Below are 25,925 nucleotides of genomic sequence, written 5' to 3' on the forward strand. Positions count from 1 at the left end.
TCGCTACAGAGAGTCCGTGGTACCTTGATCTTCACTAAAAAGAACACTATATCAAAAAGGTTGAGAAACATTACTGTACAGTACAAATACAAGCACTTTCAAAATGAACAAAACATGAAAAACGGAAAAACGAAGGCTAAGTTCCTACAAAAATTATTTAAACTTACTTTACTGTTCATTGATAAAATAATGGTTACACAAATGTGAAACTGTAATATTGCAATTCATTAATGTATAATTGTTTTTAAGCTAGGTCGATAGTCGAGAGTCTATTCAAGTAAAACGCCTTTATATACCCATCAAAATGAAAAAAAATCGATTCATTTTTTATATTTCTTTAATTTAGATTTGTTTCTTTCATGAGCCGCCAAGGAAGTCGTCATGTTGGTTACTTTGGATACGGTCTGTATGTCCCTCAAACCCTTCATTGAAATAGAGAATATCACGTGATTCAAAAAAGCCTCATGTCGAGGCGGAAAAACTAGTGGGGTAAAGAGCGTATGGGGTAAACGTTAAAGACATCAGCTTTTGTAGACTAACTAAAGCTGGTGTTGGTACGGTGAATATACATTCCATATACGAATACATTTTACGTGACCGAACAATTATTTTCCTTTGCCTTTCTGACTCTCAAGAAGAGCGATCGCCCTATTGCCAGTCCCTTCTCTCCTGCCTAATTTCTGTCAAGAATACGAATTCGGGTAAGCTTCAGGGTGGTCGACTGAAGTTGATTTTCTGAGGTTCCAAACTTCAAGGCGCGAATGCGAGCTGATCTCCTCGTTAAAAAGTCTCACTAAGAAGGCAACAGGCCTACAACGGTACAATTATTCAATCATTACATTTCTCTCGGAGTTTGAAAACTTGATGATAGATGGCAGCATTACAACAAGCATTACACAGAAACAAACTTCACGTTAGTTTCATAAGACATACACGCACATTTTCCAAGCCAGCATGGCCCAGGTCTCCTTCGACTAACTGCTAAAATCTCTTCATTGAGACAGAGCGGCGGGTCATTATCTAGTTAGCAGGAGGAGGGTAAGCTTCGTTAAAAAGGGGGGTACAAAACAGAACCTTCCTATGAAAAAAAGTTAAGAAAAATTCAATAAAAAGGGTCATATGGTCACTTTCTTCTTCACAAAATATGGTCAAGTTTGTACAAAATTCCTGTAAGAAGTAGGTAACTCTCCGGTTTACTTTTGGTAGGTGTCGTCTGCTGTTGGTGGCAGAATTAATTCGAAAAGAATAAAACCATTTGAAAAGTCACGGTTTACACTTATTCATCGTGATTTGATTTGGCTCGATGGTAGTACTTAAGGAATCATTATCGATTCGTGCAAAGTAAAGTCACAGTTGCATGTTCATAAATAGTGTATTCGTAATCTTGTTGCGTGTCATGGTCATTTAGTCAACTGAAATGTTCAACGAATTCAAGTTGTCACCTCACCTTAACAGATCATTATACCTTGGGGATGCGAGTGACATGGTGCGGGTGAAGCTGGCGAAACGCTGAAACTTCATTCGAACACTTGACAGCTTCACTTCCGGAAAACTACCAAATGACGATTATGAAAGCCTATATATTGTGACTTTGATCACCAAAAATGATGTCTCTATTTCATCATCATCAGTCCTAAGACTGGTACGCCCCCATGTTCAGCAGCCGTCACTCATCTGTCTTGGGCTTTGTTCTTTAGTTGGTTATAACTGGTACATTCTGCATCATTTAAAGCCTGTTTACACACGTTAAGTGATTGAGTCATGCCCCCTTTCAACCTTCCATGTCCATCTTCACCTGAGACTTGACAATAATGATAATAGTGTAATCTTTGCATTCTTCCAAGAGATCCATGTGATCTGTCAAGGATAATTGTTAGTGTCAATACACATCCATGTCTGAACTGGGATTCGAACCCAGGCCTGCACAGAGATAGACAAGCGTGCTAACCACTTAACTACCAGAGGTAGCGAAGTAATATTTATATTATTTCAAGTTGCAATGAAAGAAATACACTTTAATCAGGTGTTGACTCAGAGTTTTCTCTTTGTGATACGTGGTCTGAAATACAGATTAGGGATTTTCAGCTTAATTCTGTTCAAACCTTCGTGTGTTGATGGAATGAAAAAATAAATAAAAATATGGGCACATATGAAGAAAATAACAGTAACAACTTTTTTAGAGTGGAAATTTGTTATACCAGGGATATCTAGGAATATGTTTTTTTTACAGTATAATGGGGCAACATATAAGAATGAATTATCTTAATTACAATTGTATAATAGAAATATGATGGAGATATATGATATATCCAATTCCAAAGCACAGTGTAACGGATCTTTTGCACTATCAAGTGATTAAAACAAACTTTAATTTATTTACTCGTTTTACAAAACGCTTTGAAGATATATTCTGAAACCTAAAAAGAAGCTCAAATAAGAAGTCAATTGGATTTGTTAATACAGAATTTGTTATTTCTGTTATACAAGTTATTTTATTCCATGTTATAGGCTAAATATCCTTGAGAGTCATACACTTGCATAATTTTTGTGTTTTCATTAAGGAATTGCTATATAAACATATTAATACTTGATTGAAGCTTCCATATATATTATGAAAATGTGAAACAAAAAAAAATTAAGTTTTTATTTAAATATAGCATTTTTTTTAGATGGTTTTTCTTTCCAATTTTTAAAGTTACACATCCGATGAACATGTCACTGGAATTGCAGAGTGAAACAAATTATCCTTCTGCAAGTCAAGAAAGTATAGAGCATCATGTACTGAGGCATGTCGTTTCTGTTACAGAAGATTTTGATCCTCATCAACCTGAAGTTGATGATGTGAAACATAGCTTTTTTGAAAGAGTATGAATGTTTGAATAAATCACTAATGATATTTGTTTTAGAAGAGCTTTTCTATGTTTTTTTTAATTGATATTGATAATATATGTTTCTATGCAATCTATTCATTCACCTGTAATAGTGTGTGTGAATAATGGAAAGAACATTATTGGAGGTGGTACGTCCAGTCAAATTATCAAATTACCCTCTCTAAATGTAGGACAACTTTGCACCTCACATAGGCTCAGAGAACTGCCACTGGGCACAGGATGATTGAAAATCAGTATTTTATTCTGACAAGTCAACTTTCCAACTGCATAGAGTAATTGAGGGAATTTGGGTATTAGTGAAAACCACATCCAGCATTTAAAAATTATTTCTGATATACAGGGTGTTTCAAAAAGAATCACCTGATTTGAACTGTATATTATGAAAAATATTGAACATAGACACTTAAGATTAATTTTATATTACATGGCTAATCGAATTTTTTATAAACCAAATTAAAGATGATCAAAATGTCCACCTTCGGATGCACGGCATGTGTCTATACGATAGTCAAATTCGTCCCAAACTTTCGCGAGCATGTTTGCATCTACGGCTGCTGTTATGCATTATTATCATCTTCAGTTTGGCTAATGTAGCTGAAAAGGGAGGCACATAAACGTATCCTTTTATAAACCCCCGCAAGAAGAAATTGTACACTGTGAGGTACAGCGATCTTGGAGGCCAGTGATGTTTAACTGAATCGTCAGGTCCGGTACAGCCAATCTATTGTATAGGAATGTGATTGTTCAAAAAATCTCAAACATCCAAGCTCCAGTGTAGTTGTGCCCCGTCCTGCTGGAAAATGAAGTCATCCGAATCAGTTTCTAACTGGGAAAAACCAATCTTGACAAACAATGAAGTGGCGGCCGAAGGAAGAGCACTACCTGTTGGCAACTGCATGAAACTTGAGATTTCTCTCTTTCTACCTATACATTATTCGATAAAAACGGATTAAAAGCTGAATAGTTATGATTTTTTTAAATTGGATTATTCTTTTTGAAACACCCTGTATTATATCGCATTTACTTCAGTGAGTTCAACCTCTTTGTAACAGGAGAATGTGCCTTCCTCTCTCACAAATGTCTAGATACCCAATCTCTGTTAGAGAAACAGTTATCCGAGTCATAGCCACCCAAGTAACCAGGTCACATCAGCACATTTGGGATGCTCTCACTGCGAAAAAAGAAAAACCCAGAGTCACCCTTAGGGATTTGTAACAAGTACAGCCACACTAGGCTTCATGTTTAGAGGGGCCCCATACTCGCAGAACATGGGCGTAGATATGGGAGATTACAGCATCAAAGGTAAAGCCGAATGATCTAATGCAGCGGTTCTCAATCTTTTCTGACTCGCAGAGCTCTGTTTCACTCGAGGAACAATTTTAGGAATATTATATGACGGTACCCTTTAGGCCTCCTTTTTTTATCAAATTTACTGATTTATTTTATTATCCTCGAGTGTCCGTGGAGCCCCTGGGAAGTACGCATGGAGCACCGGTTGAGAACCGCTGATCTAATGTATTTGCATATATATGAATTGACATCATCATGCCCCCCTACCCCAGACTTTCAAGTCTATCTCTGCCTATGTCACAGAAATAGAAAAATGCAGTAAACTCTAATAATAACTCTGTTCAAAGGACCAGAGAAAAGTACTGTACATGATTTATCGTTATACGTGGAATATAGTAACACTGTGGGAAGTGTATCAGAACCAGAGAATAATAAATTATCATCCTTATCAGGTATTTTCATTGCATTTGTTTTATTTAGGATTATAATGAGTGTCTGTGCTTAAATTGTGAATACAGTAGACGGTCTATAATCTGGCATTTCTAGGCAGATTTTCTGCACATTTAAAATGGGAAAACATGTCCATGGGTAGAATTTTATATTATTTAGATAACTTTTTTCAGTTACCTTCCAGTAATCCAGCACACCCTGGTCTGATATGTGATGGATTAGTGAGAGCCTGTATTTTCAAGAAAACCTATATAGTATAATGAATCAGTGAACAATATACAGTATATCCACGATGTGAAGAGAGTCATGCAATCATTTTTGCACTGAGCCCAGCACCTCAAAATTCTGCAGAACTGTGGAATAGTGTACTACAGGAAGCATGGTACCAATTGCCTAATGCTTTTTCAAGCTTGTGGAATAAAAATATAAATTCTCTGAGTACCAAAGGATTTTTAGAGATGTCTCGAGTTTGATACCTGATTCGTCCTTGTCAGAATCTTTCCTGATGCAGAGGTATAACAAAAACTGCAATAATATAACCACAGAAGAAGATTGCTACCACAGGAAGTGTCCCCACCGAGGGTTAGTGCATGGCCTGTCAGTCAGATGTGTAAAAAAAGAAAAATGTTGAACATTGCTGTGTTGAGAATCTGCAATGAATTGTAGGTCCTAGTTTAATTAGCCCCAGTGTGACAAAAATGATCAAACAATAGTTAAATGTTCATTTTTACTTGTGTAAGATTTGCGATTGACTCAATTTTTTAGTTATTTTGATATTTTCAGGGCAGAGATTTGGAAAGTGCCTATGTTAATCATAAATATACAGAAAAGGAAAAAGAAATTTTGAGAAAATATGAAAGCTTAGATTATTTGCCTCCACATAGTAAGGTTTACAGAGATTGGGTCAGGAGGCAACCATCTAGGTACATATGCTTTTTTCAATTTCAACTATTTTATTTTTCATTTCCAGAAGATGTGTGTTAATGAGTTGTGGTAAGTGTCATTTGAGTGTTCCTTCCTATATACCTCTAGTAAATTCTCAAATTCAACTGATTTTACCCATGTCATGCCTTTAGTTTGCAAGCTCATTTTAAAAACAAACTCCAGACAAAAATTCACAGGTTGTTTTTGCTATTTTTTAAATTAACTTTTCAAAATCACATTATAGAAAAAATGTATAAAGTGAGATCACATTATGCAAAGGATAACTGTACGTTATTTTTTGTTAAAATTATTTGAAGTGTTTGGCCAAATAACAGTTGTATGTTACATTTTTGCAAAATCAGTTTTTGCTTAATAACGTTTCATATATCTTCTGTTAAAGGTTCCTTAAGTCAGTTCTTGCAGAAACCATTACATGTCATTGCTATGCCATTTTAAACAGCTGCAATTCTGAGTTATATAATTGATTAATTGGATAAACAGTCTGTCGCTTTTTCATCTCTATTAAGCAGATTTTTCCTAGGAGTATAGGTTTTTTTCTTTATGATGTGCAGTGTGAGGGTAGAAATTACTCAAAAAACCTGAATTTCAAGTTTTTGACCAATCCCCACCCTCACGCTACACGAAGAAAACCTGCTCCCAAGAAAACTACTTTACCTTCCCAGACAGAATAATGGTCTATGTTACTTTGAGGTTAAAAAAAATTTCAGTGATAACTTTTATTGCATCTCCTCTAAAGTTTGACAAAAATGACGTAGCCTGTTGTTCGGCCAAATGTTTCATTTATAAATTTTACTTAAAGAAAAATGTTAATGAAGAATATAATCAGTTTCTGCTTCATTTTTGCTTTCATGAATAACTTAAAGTCATTGTTGAAATTTCTAAACATGAGCGACCACACTTTTTTGTTTTGGATAAACTCTAGCATACACTTCATTCAATCATAGAAATTTTTGTTTCTTAATGCATGTGTTTTTATTTAACATTCTTAATGAAATTGTTTTTGTTAACTAGATGTAATAATTTTTAAGGTTGGATTGGGATCGTTGGCTTATGATGGGTCTCATTGGCTTTTTTGTTGGCATATTAGGATTTTTTCTGCACCAGTTCATTGATGTTTTGGCTGAAATTAAGTGGGACAAAGCAAGAGAATTCATAGAGGTGATGTTATGATTATTAAATTGAACCATTTAAATATATACTGAATTATATACTCTAAACCAAGGTAACTTTAGGACAAGAGTTGCATATTTTTTTAAATGATATCTGTACTGGGTGAATTTTAACTTTATTTCTGGGGAAAAATATAGCTACAACTCTCAGTTGCTCAGAACAAACAAAAAAGTTCCAACATACGAAAAGAAATTGTTCTAAAATTACCAAAATTTGGACAGCTATGTCCTATTGTTTCTTCGTCAAATGTAATATGTTTGCATTTTATTACATTAAGCAATTTTCATGTTAATTATCTAACATACAGAAATAATTCAAACAGTAAATTAATCTAAAATTTATTGAGCCAAAATATATTAAACATTTCAAAATTTTAACTTTTATTGTGATACATGGCTCTTATTGTCAAAATTTGTTTCCAATTTTTGCTCACCTTGAAAAACACTCATAAACCGAGTTACTTGTAATCATGAGTTTTACATTATCCTCCCATTGTAAAAATTTATGCCTGATAAATTTCATTTTTATGTTTCCCATAACCTAAAATTATTATGAATTGTCCAAGTCTTAATTCAGGCTGATATGAGTACTTTCAATGTCTTACACACATTGAGAATTAAATATGATGACTTTTCCAGTAACACACTATATCGTTAATATATTTTAATATATCAGACCAGTACGATATACTAACAATATAGTGTGCTACTGGGGTTGGGACCAGCAGAAGCACATTATCCGTTTGAGTAGTTTATCTACTTATGCAAGCATACAAAATACTTAAATAGTTACAAAATAGTTAAATTGCCTTATTTTAATTTTTTACTGCTTTTCTATATAAATATTTACTTCAACAATTTTTGCAGTTGGTAATTTTAGATTAACTATTGAAAAAGTGTGAATGCATGCACAATTATATGTAAATTTTTATTAAATCAGGAAGAAAATTTCATTCTTGCATGGTTATGGATAATTGGCTTGAGTCTTGCATTTGTTTTTATCAGTTCATCATCTGTTGTGGTAAGTTTGTTTCCTCTCGTGTAATTTATATGGTTTTGAGGTAGTAAAATTCATTCACATGAGGATCACACACACAAAAAAACATATGCCAAAAAAATTGTTATGAACATTTGAAATTTCTTTCATTTTAATTCCTTTAAAAATGGTTTAAGTATAATTTTGCTTATTCAAACTCTTAGTCTTTCTGTTGTTTTTTATGTAATTTTTCACTAGTAGCTATATGGAAAAATATGTATTGCTACACATTCACTGCTGTTGACACACAAGTGTGTGTGTGTGTGTGTGTGTACGCCAAGTTGTGATTATGAGGTGACTATGAACCTTTGTGAGTGAACAGAGATTTTTTTCACCAAATTTGTTTTAAACTGTTTTTGTCTGACAATGTCTCTAATAGACAGATTGGTTCACTAACCTCTTGGTGTAATACTTCTTATGTGTGTTCTTCATCAGTGTGTTCTGTGGCCATCTTGGCACCATTTCTGTTGTAGTTGGTAGTCACTCTTATGAGAAATTCCTGTAATCATCTCATTATTAAAGTTTATTTTACTATGTACAATATCATTACTGTGCTTTCACCTTGTAAATGTGGGAGAAATATGTTCGCATTTGACACTAGTGAGAAAGTGCTGTTTATTGCCTTTGCTGTTCTAATTGGACCACATATGAAAAATATTTTTGTGCGTTTAATGGTTCCATGTGTGACAATACCCCGGCCTTAAATCTAGCCAAAAGCAGAGAGTTTCTGTATTGTGTAATAGCTATATTCTCGTTTGGGGTCACCGGTATAGCTTGCCTGGCTCGAGACTCCAAACGGTCTGCCAGATCCCTAACCTTTTCAGTTCGCAGTTGAGTCGTAGTTGTAAGTTGCGACAAAAGGACCTCAGGTCTCTCGGGTGATGCAAATCTATCCAACAAATGTGTCTTAAACTGTGTGTACAACATGGGATCAATAATATGTGCAGACGACTGAATATGTGCGAGCATAGTACCTGTACATTTTTGTATAACTACCTTTTTCTTAACATCGTCAGACCATCCCGTCAACTCCGCTGCCCTGTCTATGCGAGTCAGAAATTCAGATACAGTCAAATTTGATTGGACTGTACCACCGTCAAAATTTGGGATACTATTATAGGTTCAGACAATTAAAGGGAATAAATTAAATGAATTCTGGGGGTCCTCTGCCATGCCTCCAGTTAACTGTTGATGTCCTCTCACCAAATACTATCAATAATGGAGCAATCAAATGTGGGATCGCCAATATTTTCCGTCTCTTTTTCAAATAAACCCTACAGGTGCAAGTCCAACTTGCCGTGCACTATTCCTAGATAATAGGGAATACCGAAACAAACAAATTTTTTTTTTCTCTTCAGCACTGCCCGATCACGACCGCAACAAATGCACACAGGAATACAACACAAGAAATCATATAACCAATGATCCCACATAAAAAATAAACACAATTCCAAGATCAAAAATCAGAAACATGAAAAAATATTGCAGTAGGGCCCCTTCAACATAAATACACAACTATTTTCCCTTAACTCAATAGCCTCGGTCGGGAAGCCCAGGTGTACTGGCCAAGAAAACTAACACCCTTTATGTGTCAGCACGGCACCATTTTATATGTTGTGCACCATTTGGCACACAACACGACACAGGATCAATAACGTCAAAAAAAAAACCATGTACGTTGTATAAACCCGCAAAAACCCAGGCCACCAGATAGCAAACCCGCCCTATGGTTACAATGACTACACTCAGTAGATAAAAAACACATTTCGGAGAATATAGCACAAGTTTATTCGGATTAATAGCACGTTGAATGATTTACATAAGTTTACCAGTATATTTAAAATCGATTCTGCATGAGACAAAACTAGAAAAACGATTAATATAGACATAAACTCTAACCGTTATTGAATCAGCTCAATACACTATCCAGTTGAACGGGGATATTAAGAGAACCCAAGGAAAAACTGACCCGCGCAGAGCCCGCTACACTGACATAAATATTAGTGACCACTCACCACTTGGAAGACAATCTCGAGCATGGTCGTCGGTTCCCCTTTCAGAACTTGCCTCTGGAATACCAGCGCCTCACAAATTCACATCTCGATGCGTGTCCCAGCCACTGCTGTCAGTGAAGGAAAGAAAAACTGAGCACCTCAACGAGAAGGGAAAAAAACTAGCGCCTCACACATTATCCTGGCTTTTTATTTTCAAGCAGGAGACAAAGGGACCAATAGAAAGTCATGTAGATTTCTAATTTGCATATACTTAAACTTTTATTTAACTTTCCCTTTTTTTTGCTTGGTCGACCTAAAGTCGAGCATAACACTACTACTACTAAAAATTTTGTCCATCTTTTCAGACTCATCCTGTGTTAGCTATGCACCCTGTTCACCGCTATACAGCGTGCATAGCTAACACATCCCACTGGAAATTACTGGTGAACTGCTGATTCTAGAGGCATACCTCCAATTAGAAGTATCCAAACAATGTGTGGACCTCAGATATGTCATTTATATTGCAAGGGGTTGTATAGTTATTAATTTTTTTTAATTTTTATACAGACACCCTATGCTCAAAAATCCAATTAAAAAGTTGTTTCCCTGTCTCTCTTGAGGCCAGAAAAAAAATTGTGGAAAAATTCCACGTTTCTAAGTGTGATATCCGCTGAAATATTTAAATTAAAAAATCAGAAAAGTTGGGAAAAACAGCGTAAACTAACAGAAAATACTTTTTCCTCATTTATGCTGTTTTTCTCCAACTTTTCTCAGATTTTTGAATTCAAATATTTTTGCAAATATTGTACTTGCAAATGGTTTTTTTTTTGCCTCTGGAGAGATAGGGCAATAACTTTCCACTTGGGTTTTTGAGCATAGGGTGTCCATATTAAAAAGCTAATTTTTTTTTATTTTAATAACACTGCAACCCCTTGCAATAGGAATGACATCTCTGAAGTCTGTACATTATTTGGGATACTTTTTCTAATTGGAAGTATGCCTCTAGAATCAATGTTTACTAGTAATTTGTGGTGTGCACCCTCTATAAAGAGACCACTTTTCGAAGTAAATTTTCAAGTGATCTTGGAGAGGTTGCTTTGGTTCAAAACAAATACATTTTATTTAAAAGAATAAGTCAACATTTTTTTATTTATTGATTTTTCCCCTTTTTTTTTAATTTATCTTTTTTTTTGTTTTTTTTTTACTTATTTCCTTTATTATCTTTTATTATTCATTTTATTTATTTATTTTTATTTAGCTCTTGAGACCAAGTGCTGCTGGTTCTGGTCTTCCAGAAATCATTGCATACTTAAATGGAGCTTTGGTTCGTCACATATTTAATGTTAAAACTTTGGGTATAAAATTTTTGTCTTGTATTTTTGCTGTAGCAAGTGGTCTCCCCGTTGGCCCAGAAGGGCCAATGGTTCATTTAGGGTACGTGCACTACCTTTTTTTCCCATGCTTTTTTTCTTCTATTGTTTGACTCTTTTATTTTCAACAGAACAGCTATACTGAGTATTGTTTTTCTACTGTTATTTTAGCAGTTATTGTTGAAATTAATGGTTGTACACAGGCATGAAATTCTTTAAAATATGAAAAGTAATTTGAGCTAATGGATTGCAAATTATGAAAGAAGAGCCTAATTCTCATATGATAAAGCAGTGATTTATAGTTTTTAACATTTATTTTTGGTGTTGTAGCTCAGAATAGTCATGCGACATGAAATTTGTGATTTTCTTGTATTTTTGAATTATTCTAAATGAAGCTAATTTGAATTTGTAATCAAGTGTAAATTTGTAATCAATCCACGATTGCAAAGAATATATACATATATATATAAGCTTTCTTATTTATATGCATGATGCTGATCGTGTTATGCTCAGACAATTATTGGTCAAGATTATCTCCAACACAGCTGATTTAAATGTAAAATCCTTCAGTTTTTGGTGTGGTTTTGCCTATGATTTTAAATTGTCTATGACAAGTACTCAGGGCACTGATTTTTTTTTTATTGATTCATGCCTGCAGACAGCAGGTATGTCTTTGCCATTTTCTGCAACATTAAATGAGAAAAGCCCCTTAGTTGTATCCTTTGAATTCGTTGAAAGTTTGCTGTGATTTTCATATTGTAACAACGATAGGGATTGATTCCCTTAGTGATGAAATAAAATCTAATCGATGAAAAAAAAAATTTCATTTGACTTTTCTGCAAACATTGAACCAGAATTTTAGTGTAGCTTTAGGAATAAGCAATATGCTTTCAATGGTACAGTTCACCATTAAATGCCACGTTTTCATCAGTTGAAGTACAAACCTACGATTTTCAAACAAAATGTGGTTTGACTTGGAAGAGAATGATTGTATTGGTGGTTAGCCAAATCAGAAGTGTGTATTGCTGGTGAAATCATGAGAACCAGAGAATCTTTTACTACACGTTGTTGTTTCAGCCAATACTGGTTCCTATTTTTTGACTATATCTAGCTCATGTCCCAAGATGGATGCAACTGTCCTGCTGCTTATAACAATGTAATAAATGTGTCAATGTCCTTATAGAAATGTGCCATGAGTCAAATTTCAATAGAGGATGATCTTCAAAGGTACACCTTTCAATGGTTCAACATTGGTACAAGAGCAAATGCTATCATAAAACCTATATTACTATAAAAAAAAATTCTCAAAGTTTCTCTACTTTATATAGTATATTTCATATTCATGTACCGAGGCATAAGCAGGGAGGAGCATAGGCAGAGATATGGGTAGCATGGGCTGGGATCTATTCAAACTTTTTTTAGGATTCTGTTTTTGTGAAATGTTTCTTTAATTTTGTAAAAAATAAGTAATTTTGTGGGAAGTGAAATAATATAATTAACCTGTCACAAAAGAAATCAAAATGCAGTATTTATAGTTTTATTCATTTTTATTTTGTGAAGGCTGTTTTTCAGATCCAGAATTATGTGAAATGTTTGGAAAACGGACAGATTTTGGCTAGGCAGACCCTTTATTGGGCAGTGCTCCACCAGCACCAATGACAGAGCCGACAGATTTAATATATATATATACATGTTGCTGTAAATGTGATAAACTGGTACATACATAATAACCAGTTGTTATGCATACTTACCAATTGTCTTGGTAAGTTTGATAAAATTATCACTCTTACCAGCAATTATGCATAATAACCAAGTTTCATTGGTAAATTTCACAAATACTTGAAATTTATCACTTAATTCCAAATAAGTCTAGTATGTATAATGAATACAGTCAGACCCCAATATGATGACAAATTTTACGATCATACCCTGATTTAATGATACAATACAAGTATAAATTGTCATGTATAGTATGATTTATCATTCAATGACGCAGTGCTTGGGTATTATATGTAATCAACGGTAAAAGTGATAATATTTTTAGTGTTTATTGAATTTACCAATGCCACTTGGGTACTATGCATAATCACCAGTATATATATGAATTGACATCATCATTGTACCATTCCCCAGCCTTTCAAGTCCATCTCCGCACATGCATAGGAGGCTCCTGTCCCTCCTTCCAAAGCCAACCAAAAATTTAAAAATATTTTAAATATTTTCATTTAAAAATTTCAAATATTGAGTGAAAATACTTTTCATATACTATTTTCAAATTTCCTTTATTTAAGATTTTTAAAAAATCAATTTCTGTTAATTTAAATGCTTTTAAAGATTGGTAACTCAAAATTTTTCTGGGAAAAAATTCCTTGTCCCCTGCCCCAAAAGTTGATTCTGCCTATGCTCTTGCTTATGTACAATCTCTATTGCAGTCAAAATAACTACTACTGTTAGAAATGGATTACCTTTTGGGTTTGATAATACGATTAAATACTCAACGTTTGGGTTTACCCAAAATTCAAAAAGAACACGGCTATACGCGTTTCAGAACCATATGAAGTTCCTTCATCAGTAGCAGAAACAAAGAAGAAAAAGAAGGTGAATTTGAAGGAGTTTTTTCAATATTTCTTTTTCCTCTTTGTTTCTGCTACTGATGAAGGAACTTCATATGGTTCTGAAACGCGTATAGCTGTGTTCTTTTTTAATTTTGGGTAAACCCAAACGTCGAGTATTTAATCGTATTAATTACTACTGTTGTTCTTAGGGCAAAACATTTATTTGACCACTCAATTGTAAAACCTATAAAATTTAGACTATTCATCTTCTAAGAATTCAAATGCTCCAAGGAGATAAGTAAAGTCACAATTTTAAGCTTGTGATTAGCTGTTTAGGTTGTATTGCATTTCAAAATAGTTTTGCAGAAAAAATAGCTCCTTCCATCATTCAATCAGTGTAATTTATTGTAAGTCTTGATAAAAATTAAATTTTAAATTTTGCTCAATTAAGCATTAAAAAAAACCTGCACATTAAATTAAATTGAATTTTTTACTGAGAATCTGTATTTCATTCTGTCATAATTTAAGAATTTCCATTTTACAAGCCGATAACCCAAAATGATCTTAGTGACATGAAGTGAACAATATTGTGGTCTTATGTAGAGAGCAACAAATAGCTTTTTTCATTTTGCAGATTTAATTGACTCTGAAAAAGGTGAGAAAAATTTAGAAGACAATAGAAAATATATACATGGGCGGAAAATGAAATCCCAACACCAAGAAGGAGTTGTGCTAGATAACCCAAATTTGGAAAGCGTGTTTGCACATCTGAAAGATGACGCTCATTCAAATTTCGCACTAGATGAAAGAGTGGCGCTAGTTGCACCACTATAATCATGCAACTCACGTTTGCTTTAAATACGCGATGTAAACTTCATGGGAGAGCATTATTTATCGTCTGGATTGGACGTTGTGAGCTACGTTTGAGTCAAGAATGTCTTTAAGGAGACGAAAAAAGCAGTATCGTCAACTTACTGAGTTTGAACGAGGCCATGTAATAGGGCTACAAGAAGGTGGATTTTCTTTCTGCGATATTGCAGAATGACTTGGCAGGGATGCATTCACTGTACATAATTATTGGCAGCAGTGGTCACAGGAAGGCACTGTCTCAAGAAGACCGGGTCAAGCTGCACACGGGCCACTACTGAGAGGGAAGACCGCCGTATTTGCCACGGCTGTGGCGCATCCTACTGCATCTGCAGCAGAAATTAGAGCTTCTGTTGTTCCCAGTGAGTGACACAGCAAACTGTAACAAATCAATTACTTGAGGGACAGCTTCGAGCCAGACGGCCTGTAGCTTTTATTCCACTAACTCCAAATCACTGCCATCTGCAACATCAGTGGTATCAAATTAGAGATCATTGGAGGGCGGAGTGGGATCTCTTGTGTTCTCAGATGAGAGCAGTTTCTGTCTTGGTGCCAATGATGGTTGTACATTGGTAAGGAGGAGGCCTGGTGAGTACGTGGAACCAAGCTGTCTGTAGCGTAGACACACTGGACCTACACCAGGAGTCATGGTCTTGGGAGTGATTTCCTATGACAGCAGGAGCACTCTCGTCATTATTCCTAGCACCTTGACAGAAAATTTATTCGTCATACTGGTAATTGAACCGGTTGTGCTGCCATTCACAAGCAGTATTCAATGGGGTGTTTTCCAACAGGATAATGCTCGTCCTCATGCTGCTGGTGTCACCCAACTACAGAGTGTCGATATGTTGCCTAGCCCTGCAAGATCACCAGATCTTTCTCCCATCGAGCACGTATGGGACATTATTGGGAGACAAATCCAGCGTCATCCACAACCAGCATTAACCGTTGCTGATTTGACTGACCAAGTGCAACAAGCATGAAACTCCATCTCACAAAATGACATACGGCACCTGTATGAGACAATGTGCACGCTTGCATTCACAATCGTGGCGACTACAGTGGTTATTAATGTACCACCATTTCACAGTTGAAATACATTTTCTCGCACTTACTTTAACCTGTGACCTTGAAACTTTAATCATAAATATGTTACCTAGACAATTGCTTTCCCTAAATTTCATTCCTCTAAACTAATTTCTTGGTGTTGGGATTTCATTTTCCACCAGTGTAATAATATGAACTGAAGAATAACTGAAATATATAATAATTTTTTTTATATAGTCAAAAATTAAACATAAGATGCTAGATGGAATTTAAGAGTGAAACTGAGGAGGTGAAGGGCAAACACAAGAATGACACCGAAAATAGAAAAACCACTTTAGTAAAAATTAAAGAAATTTTGTCTATCAAGAGCATCTACCAAATAGTTGAAAAATAAAAACAAAAATTTAGACCCAATTTATTTTTTTTTTGTACTCTATCAGTATTTTCATCTCTTCAAAGTAATTTTACATATTATAATGGATTTATATAAAAATAAAGATATTCTACCAGAAAAAATTTTAATGCTCTAGCATGAATTTCATTCTTTTCAGCTAAGTGTAACTAGAAATTGCACTGAATAAAATGGATGCATTCATTTATTTCTGACAAACATATTGCTGTCAGTTTTCATTGATTTTGGTGGGTAAATATTGGATATATTCACAAGATACATAATGGTTGATATTCTTCAAATAATTTCTATTTTCTTTTAAATATAAATTTGGCTTTGTCTTTCTCCATCCTTTCGTCAATTAAAGTTCTGCCCCACCTAAATTTATACCTGTACATGAATGTGATTTTTTAAGCTCAAGTTATTTTGAATTTTGATTTTAAAAAAAATTCAACGTAAAATTTATTTTGATGGGATTTATCACTTTTTCATAGTGGTACACCGCTATTTATTTTTAAAATTTACATCTGTTTTTGCATTCTAATATTGTTACATGAAAAAAGATCTTTCTTTACTGTGCCTATTTCAAAAAGATCATCTAATTTTTTAGAGCTTTGGTAGGAGCTGGATGTAGTCAATTTAGATCATCAACCCTCAAATTCAGGTTGCCATTTTTCAGCCGATTCAGAAATCCAGAAGACAGGTAAATATACACAGTATCTATAATTGAAGTTACCCTATTTTAAGCTGTCTGTAATTGTGACTATTTGTCCAAAAAACTATAAACTTTAGAAACATCTTAATGAATACATGGGAGGAATGAATCAAGATAAAAAAAAGTTGGATTTGGACTTCACCTGAGGATGCATTTTATTATTTTATTCAAATAGTCATACTCAGGTTAATTTTTGCAACCATGTGATGAATATGCTCAACTCAACCTTCATGTTATGAGTATCTAAACATCAGTAGACATTTTCTCATTCCTATCTGTACATTAAATGAATATGGCACTGTGGAATATAAAAGGGATTTTGTACTAAAAAGCCATTATCGAAACGAAATATTACTATACATTTTTTTCACATTTATAATGAATATCCTCAGTGGAGAGGAGTAAAAAAATCTAAAATCTCTCTGCCACCCAAAGATGGCTAGGGCTGGAGTTTTTAAGTAAATGTCATGCTTTAGATCTGTCACGCTCCTATCAGGCTTTCAACTGAATGATTTATTGAACTATCAAACCAATCAACAGAGTATGTTGGCTTTACTTTCAATCAAGTGTTACAGAGAGTAAGAAATCCTCTCTTGATTGTTCCAATAAACTCTAACCTGATTGGCCTACAGCCTGACATGAGTGATGCAACAAAAACCATGCATTTTCAAATACAAGTGCAACCTTGGCATCAGTCATGTCTGAAAAGCCGAGATCTCTAGTCTCCACGAGGGTGTCTGCTACAGATATGAACAAAACATTTGGTAATAATCTGACTGCACCATGGGTCTAACACTTCCACCGCCTATAAAAGCCTAAATTCTTTGATATGATGCCGAGTTTACAAGGATATGTATGCTCTTTGCTAGTGAAAATCTTTTACAAAAGCATTGATTCCACATCAGTAGCTTTACAGAGATTTTTGGTCTTTGAAGAGGCTTTGAAAATTCTTTGTATTAAGATTTCCCTAAATTGTTACAGCTTTCTGATGAATAAATAGTGAGCTAATAATAAATTAAAATATTGGTGATTATAAAATGTGTGTTTTTGCACTTGTATTTACAATTTTAATTTTTTAAATTTATTTTTATGTAAATTAAATTAATCCATATGAGGATTCTTATCTTCTGGAAAAAAATGTTTCTTTTCTTATTCTCTCTGGCTAGTGTGGGAGATTTTGTGAGTACAAACTCTTTATAGAATACAGTGGTGGAAGAAATGATAAGTCCAGGAGAAAAATAGCAATTAAAAAAAAGTAACAAAATTTTTCCAAATTTTTACCAGAGATAATGAGAAATGATATGTTGAAAACTCATTTGAAAATTAATAATGTTTTCTAAGTCATTTTTTTTTCTCTCTTATCATTACAATGCAAATGGAAAAACTATAAGGCCACTTTCATTTTCTTGTGTCACTTACCTAATTTACGTATCTTTTTGGCTAGGCATCATTTCTGGTAGCCTCTCAAATAATTTGACGTGGTCATTTTCCACGAAACTCTATTCATAAAAACAGGATGAGGCAAAAAGCAGGGCCGTCTTAAGAGCATCATGGGCTCCCGGGCCAAGTGGTTTTTCTGAGGCCCTACAAGGTAAATTCTAGAAAATTTCAACCAAATCTCATTTTTGTGAGGCTCCTCTTCCCTTGAGGCCCCCGTGCCGTACCCGGGTGGGCCCATGCGTTAAGATGGCACTGGCAAAAAGGTATCTCTTATAGAAAAGGTAAGATCCTCGTTTTAAAAAAAGTGTAAATTAATTTCTTGAGAAATTGGGTAGAATATTAATATGTCAAAGACACTGCTCAATAATTTCCTTAATAACAACAAATTTTATTCTGGGTATAAAAAGATGGTTAGCCCATTTTCTTTAACCGATTTGCAGAAGAGAATAGCAATAATTTAAGATAGAATGAAAGAAATTTCTTAAGAGAAAACTGTGAATGTTTACAAACTCTCTTGGACCAGCAGAAATGTCCACAGTAGAAGAATAGGATGCCGCATACCATGTGTTTGAGAAAAAAGGCTTCTCTGACCACCCTTTATGAACATACATAGTGATGAGATTAGAGTTCACTAAAAAGTATTTAATTTTTGGGAAATGAATGTGTGGTAAAATATCTTTTCAGATTATAACTCATGTAAGCACTATAAAATTTCAAACGTTTCCCCCTTTGAAATTAAATATGTTTAATGAACTCCAATCTCATCACTGTGTGCTTGTAAAGAGTGGTCAGGGAAGCTTTTTTCCTACACAAAGTATGCAGTGGCCTAATCTTCTATTGAGAACATTTCTACTGGTCCAAAAGAATTTTAAAATGTTTGTTATTTTCTCTAAAAAAAATTTTTTTTTTTTGTTCCATCTTGTATTATTGCTATTCTCTTCTGCCAATCTGTTAAAGCCTAACCGTTCATTTATACTCACAATGAAATTTGTTGTTCTTCAGGAAACTATTAGGAAAAGTCTTAAGACGTTTATATTTTATCTAATTTCTTGAGAAACTAATTTATACTTTTTAAAACAAGGATCTTCCCTTTTGCTATAAAAAAATACCCTTTTGCCTCGAATCTGTGATTTTTTTATGAATTGGGGTTCACAGAAAAAAACCATGTCAAAATATTTGAATTGTATTCAAGAGGCTCCCATAAATAATGCCTAGCCAAAAGGATATGCAAATAAGGTAAGTGATGTGAGTTAAGGGGAGTGGTCTTATAGTTTTCCCATTTGGTAATGATAAGAAAAAAAACCCTTTTTTTCTGAAAAAAGTATTGTGAATTTTGATAGGAATTTTCAAGATATCATTTCTCACACACATTGTATTCATCTCCAAAAAAATTTCAAAAAATTCTGACAGTTCTTTTTCTCTTAAATATCATTTTTCACCTGGCCCTATCATTTCTTCTATCACTATAAAAATAAATGATAAAGTGAAAAATGAATTATTCAAACAAGTCATTTTTTTTTAGTTTATAATACCTTTTTTTCTCTCACAAATTATTTTTCCATCTCCCATCACATTTGAGAAGAAAGTTCTTACATATTCTTCAGGATTGGTGACTAAATTTACAAATATTTTAGTTTAAGCACCCATGAATACAATAATAGCAATACAGTATATTTATACAGGGTAGTGCAGACCCCTCTACCATAAAATATAAGAAGGTTAATAGTCAAGAAGGCAAAAACACTCATTATATTGGCTATGTAACAGAATTTTCAGTGAAAATTGACAGAAACTTAGAGAGTCGTATGATAAAAAAACCAGAATCTCTTCTTACTGTATTTGACCATAAATTACAGTAGCATGATGTGATCACATTGATGGCTTTAAATTTTCACTTCCAGAGCATACCATCTACAATCTTGTGTGATGAAATTAAATTTAAAAAAAAATGTTATATATTTTTATATTTATGGTAACTTTTTTTTTCCTACTTCCTAGAAATTCCAAAAATTTTTAAAAATGTAAAGATAATTCACAAGTTCTTAATCTGATCATATAGGCCTACATTTTTTTCTGACTATTGTCATGAACTTTTATTTTTCAGAAGAAATTTCATATCAGCTGGTGCAGCTGCTGGTGTTGCTTCAGCATTTGGTGCTCCAGTTGGTGGCCTTTTATTTTCAATGGAGGAAGTGTCATCGTTCTGGAATATGAAACTTTCATGGCAAACTTTTTTTTGTTGTATGGTATCAACCTTCACAACTGACCTATTCAATTCTGCATTTAGTGCTTTTCGATACCAAGGAAACTTTGGTCTATTCAAGACTGAAAAATATATATTGTTCCAGGTAAAGCTTCTCTGTGATAAAAAAAAATTCATCTAGATTTTTATAAGGTTGCATATATAAAACTTTTTTAAATCCATATAATGGTGAAGTTTCTGTATGTTTTCTTCTCATTAAGAATGCTCAAAAATCATGTGCAGTTGATGCCATCACAATTCATTTATACTGTAGACATTGAGTGGTAAATACATGCACAAAAATATTAGTGAGCCTGACAGTTTGTTGAAATAGGATAAAATTTTCATTTTCCAAGTTTTTTTTCCTTTCTGATTTTGAAATATCTGATATGCTCAGAAACAAAAAAGACAAAGTGTTAAAAATTCTGAGTTGACAAAAGAGAAAAGACAAATTAGAATTTAAGTATAAACTAGAAGTTGTGAATATTATAAATGTTATGATCTGTTTCTTAAATCTACAATCAAATCAACATTATAATGTTTTTGTGCCAAGTATGTAGTATGCTTTTTTATTGCTATAATTAGTAACTGTTTTCAATCATGATTAATGATATTCAATTTAATAGGTTGACAGTGGAATCGCTCTCAATATTATTGCACTCATACCTGCTATGATAGTTGGGGCTGCAGGAGGTATATTGGGTGCAGCTTTTACTTTTCTGAATTTGAAAGTTGCTCGTGCCCGTCGTAAAATAGTTTCATCAAGGAAGTCAAAATGGCACCAGAAGGCTCTTCAGATATGTGAACCTATGATAATCATGGTAGGTTTCAAATTTTATGAAGATCTGCAATATTAAAGCAGATTTTTTTCTTGTCTTAAGGACTACTCATACATTCTGGAACATGGATTTTTTACATCTCATGCACCTGTTGTTTGAATGATACTGCTTGTTATATAAACTTCAAAATTATAATCCATCTAATAACTAGCAAAGCTGGATACGAGAAGGAATGTATGAAACATATGGATTACATTTAAAATTAATATCAATAATAATGTTGTACTCTCGTATTTCTAAGTTATTCAGTATGATCTTCCTGGGAATTTGTTAGTGTTAGTAGGATTACTGTATGCAAGTAGTGTGTGTTGGGATTCCAACCCCCCAAGATTATAGTGTTATTTTGCAGGAAAAAATAAAAACCCTCCTTCTCAGAAGAAGGAAAATTATGAATACTCCCTACCCCCCCCCCTCCTTTGAGAAAATCCTGCGTGCATTAGTAGGCATCCATGTCCGAACCAGTATGTGAACCTAGACCTTCCTTTCAAATGGAGCAAAACTCTGGTCTATTGCCATCTATGGGTTATTTACTACCTTGTAAGTTGTGCCGGAAGTGTAACTGTGTGTGTACCTAACAGTCTGAGTGTGTATGTAGTGTTGTGTTTGATTTTTCAGTGCTGCCATCTGTATTTCAGAAGTGAAGTGAGTGATGTGTTATGATTGAATTACATTTGTACTGTTTGTAGGTCTGTTGCTCTCTGTGGCCAGACTTTTTAAAAGGGAGATTGGCTCGCATTTGCACCTTAAAGTTGGGAACCACAGAAAACCAACTTCAGCCGACCACCACTGTGGCAATGGTGGGGTTTGAACCTGGGACCTCACGATGCGAGTTTGTCACTATGACCACTCGACCACCACAGCGGCAAAAACCCAGACCTGCACAGCCAAAGGCTAGCATGCCTATAAAATAGCAGTGGTGCCTTAATCAATGGGCCGCTAGGACCCCACGCACATCAAACAGAGATCTCCCGAAATTATTAGATATTTTTATTTATTCTAAATTTCTTATAAGTATTTTTTATTTCTCACTTCAGTAGTTCATTTTATTTAGTTATTGGCAATTTTAATTTGTGTTGTACCACTGAAAGAAATTTTTCACAGAAATCAGGGCTGTAGCCAGAAATATCTTGTATAGAGGAATGACTGGTATTTTAGGGGGGAGACTGAATTCAAAGTGATATATTCAACCATGTTACTCTATATACATCAGTCATTTTCCCACATTTCAGGAGGGGATGGACACCAGATCCTTCCTTTCACTACAGCTTTGACAAAATTTAAAGACAAGTTCCACTCCCACCCCAAAAACTTGTTGTGGCAACCCTATACAAAAACAAAATCAGAAACCATAACAGACAAATCGCCTAAAAAGGTGACTGGAAAAATAATGAAAAAAGAAGAAATATATATAGAAAAAATAATATTGTTATTAAAAAAAAACCCATATAAATATGGTTGTCATTCATTTAAATATGGATAGCTTCTCAATCACACCCAGCTTATCATACTCCCTCTTGAAGGTGTGCATTGTGGGGGAATCCATGTTATCAGAAGGTAAGTTATTCCATATTCCATGCATTTACAACCTAGTTGGAAAAACTCCCTACGATACAACAACCTGAAATTATCCCTAACTAACTAAAACTGGTGTCCCAGAATTGAAGTATTTGAATGACACATAACAATATTTCATGATCCATCATATCGATCCCCTTGAAAGTTTAAATACTTCAATCATATCTCCATGATGCTTACATTGTTTCAAAAAAGAAATATTCAATGATTCAAGTCTCTTGTCATAGCTCAAGCCTTCCATACCCGCTAGTGCTCCAGTGGCTCTTTTTTGCATCCCTTCAATCAAGTGTATATCCTTTTTAAGATAGGGCCTCCAAAACCATATGGCATATTCTAGGCCAGGACACACCTAGCCTCTGAAAAGCAGAAAGTGGAAGGATGACTCTAGGAGAACGTGAAGAGACCTTTTAGGAATCAAACCAAGTAGTGGTATCCAATTCTTCAATTTTTTACTATTTATTTTCAACTCCCAAACTAATGCTGAATGATTTTGTTAATTTTCTTGTTGTGGATTAATAATCAAAAAAGAAAGGAAGAAAAATAATTTTCTAAATAAAGAATTTAGAAATTGTGTATATACAATTTTTTTTACAATTATATCATAGTATTTTATTGAGACTCATTCAGCACCTCAAACCCAACACCTCATTTTTAAAAATTTTATATTTGCTTCAGATTTTTCATGTGTTGATTATATTAAAAACTAAAATTTTTCATTCACTAATGTCATTTATTTGATTGATTTTTGTTGTTTTTGTTTAAAATTTTAGGTGCTTATGGGTACTTTGACATTATTACTTCCAGCTGTTTTTTCTTGCACTAAGTTCAACTGTCACTGGACCCTTGACCAAAACCCCCAATGTGTTTATAACAAATCGATTCATATAGAAAGTAGCGTGGAGTACTACACATGTCCAAAGGGTATTGATAAAGAAATTAATGGTTCAGTCTACACAAACAAAACATACAATGAAGGTGAATTATGTGAATTTTTTTCAATATATTTAAAGTTGAAATTTTTAGTTCTCTACTTGGAATTAATTTATTTTGTAAATTGTGATATATACATTTATTAAAAAAGTTTTTAACAGCTGATTGCAAAGATATATTTAGGAAAGAGAAAATTCAGCTGCCCTTGGAGGGAATAGATCCCACGTTCTCTCGTGAGGTGAGCACCCTACTGCTAAACTACAAGGGTAACAAATATTTCAATCTTTCCTTAGCACTCATGTGCACTGAATGAGACCGTGCATGGACAGTCAGACTTAATTCAGGCCAAAGCTCACAATTGCTGAAACTGCCACCAGGTGGTGACTTATCCGAGGATGATGTCACACTCTGCTATCTACAGGAAGATTTTAACACCTGGCTAATGCGAAGATATGTTTAGAAAAGAGAGAAATTGGGACTGACCATCCATGCATGCATGGTCTCGTTCAGTGCATATGAGTGCTAAGGAAAGATTGAAACATTCGCTGTCTAGTAGTCTAGAGTGCTCACCTGGGAAATGAGAGGATGTGGGTTTGATTCCCCACAAGGGCAGGTGAATTTTTTCTCCCTTTCCTAAATATATCTTCAAATCCGCCAGCTGTTAAAAACCTTCGTATGGATAGCAGAGACTGACGTCATCCTTGGATAAGTCACCATCTAGTGGCAGCAAAGATTAAGATACTCGTTGCCTTTGTAGTCGGGTGCTCAACCGGCAAGTGAAATGACTTGGGTTCAATTTCCCACAAGGGCAGTTGAATATTCTCTTTCTCAAATATATCTTTTCATCAGCTAGTTGTAAAAACCTTCATATGGTTAGTGGAGAATTAACATTATCTCCGTATACATTTATTATTATTTTTTTTAAATATGTAACACTGTGTTTGTTATTGTTACAAATACTCTCTTAACAGTCTTTATAAACTTCACCAATGTAACTATAGCAAGCTGATATTTCTCTTTTGTTTCTTCTGATGATGTTTGGTGTTTTGTAAGGTGATGTATGTCTCCCCTAATGCATTTTTCTCTTTATAAATAAAAAATATATTGTTTTATTATTTGTAAGTTCACAAAAATACATTGGCAAAACATTGCATTTACATTTTAACTTTTTGCGCTCCAAAATTTTTTTGATATGATTAATTAGCAACTCTTCCCACCACACTTTCAGGGTGAAAAATTTTTAAAGGTAAATGTTTTGTTTAAAAAATGAAATAAAAAAATTAATTTTATCGAGAAAAAAAAAAGAGCTGCATAGTGTATGTTTTGTCTTCTGTTCTGTTGTTTTTATTTTATTTTGTATATGTGTATTCATGTATTTATGTGTGCTGTTTTGAATTGAATTAAAAAAATTTAAAGTGTTTGAAGGGCTCAGGGGTAAAAACCACTTTACAGCAATTTTTTCGAAAATTTGATAGCATAGCCAACTTGTAACATTCAAGGACTACTATCTCCCACATGCATTCATTTTTGGGGTAGAACAATGTTAAAGCTTTTAAAAAAAAAACAAGGTTTCTGTACACTGGGGAAAAACGAAAATCCACTTTACTTCACATATTCAAGTTGTGGACCCTTAATTTGCTTTTATTTCTTTTATTACTTTGCTTTGTAAATAAAACTCAAATTTTACACCAAATGTCTCCATTGTATGACATCTTTTAAAGCAATCCCCCATGTGCATTGTTGGCTTTCTCAAACAAATGGCAAATGGTGCATTATTCATTTGTCTTGTGTCTCCCACCCTCCTGCTCTCTTCTAGAACCGACTTAATCCCTCTTAGCTTGGATCCAAATAGTCATTTTCAACTGGATAGGATGGACCATAAATTATTAATACACAGCCAATCAACTGCTTGGACAAGGGGACACTGGTATTGTTTAGTAAGGGATAATTCTAGGTTGTGGTGTCGCATGGAGTTTTTCTCAAATAGGGTTGTCAATAAATGGAATAGCTAACCTCCGGGGGTCATGAATTCTAACACAATTGACACATTTAAAAAGAAGTATGATAACATAGTGGGATAATTTGAGAAACTATCCATACTTGGGTTAAGACAGCCACAATTTTTTTATGGACAGTATTATATAGTATTAATTATATTATGTTTTTCTTTCAAAATATA

General features: G+C 34.0%; 1 protein-coding gene across 1 annotated transcript in view; it reads left to right on the forward strand.

Moving 5' to 3' along the window:
• The first annotated feature begins 1,125 nt into the window (after positions 1–1,125).
• The window catches only part of LOC149085315 (chloride channel protein C-like), a 40,271-nt gene continuing 15,471 nt past the window's right edge, over positions 1,126–25,925 (forward strand). Inside the window, exons 1-10 of the mRNA XM_089233257.1 lie at positions 1,126–1,176; positions 2,696–2,865; positions 5,415–5,554; positions 6,605–6,734; positions 7,686–7,766; positions 11,034–11,209; positions 16,616–16,708; positions 20,265–20,508; positions 21,029–21,223; positions 23,587–23,791. Coding sequence (XP_089089383.1) covers positions 2,707–2,865; positions 5,415–5,554; positions 6,605–6,734; positions 7,686–7,766; positions 11,034–11,209; positions 16,616–16,708; positions 20,265–20,508; positions 21,029–21,223; positions 23,587–23,791 — 1,423 coding nt within the window. The 5' untranslated portion in view covers positions 1,126–1,176; positions 2,696–2,706. The remainder of the gene's footprint in view (positions 1,177–2,695; positions 2,866–5,414; positions 5,555–6,604; positions 6,735–7,685; positions 7,767–11,033; positions 11,210–16,615; positions 16,709–20,264; positions 20,509–21,028; positions 21,224–23,586; positions 23,792–25,925) is intronic.

Source organism: Pholcus phalangioides, unplaced genomic scaffold (assembly GCF_987345545.1).
Source record: "Pholcus phalangioides strain wild (caught in Gottingen) unplaced genomic scaffold, Ppha-v1.0 ptg000007l_1, whole genome shotgun sequence".
Taxonomy (NCBI): Eukaryota; Metazoa; Arthropoda; class Arachnida; order Araneae; family Pholcidae; genus Pholcus; species Pholcus phalangioides.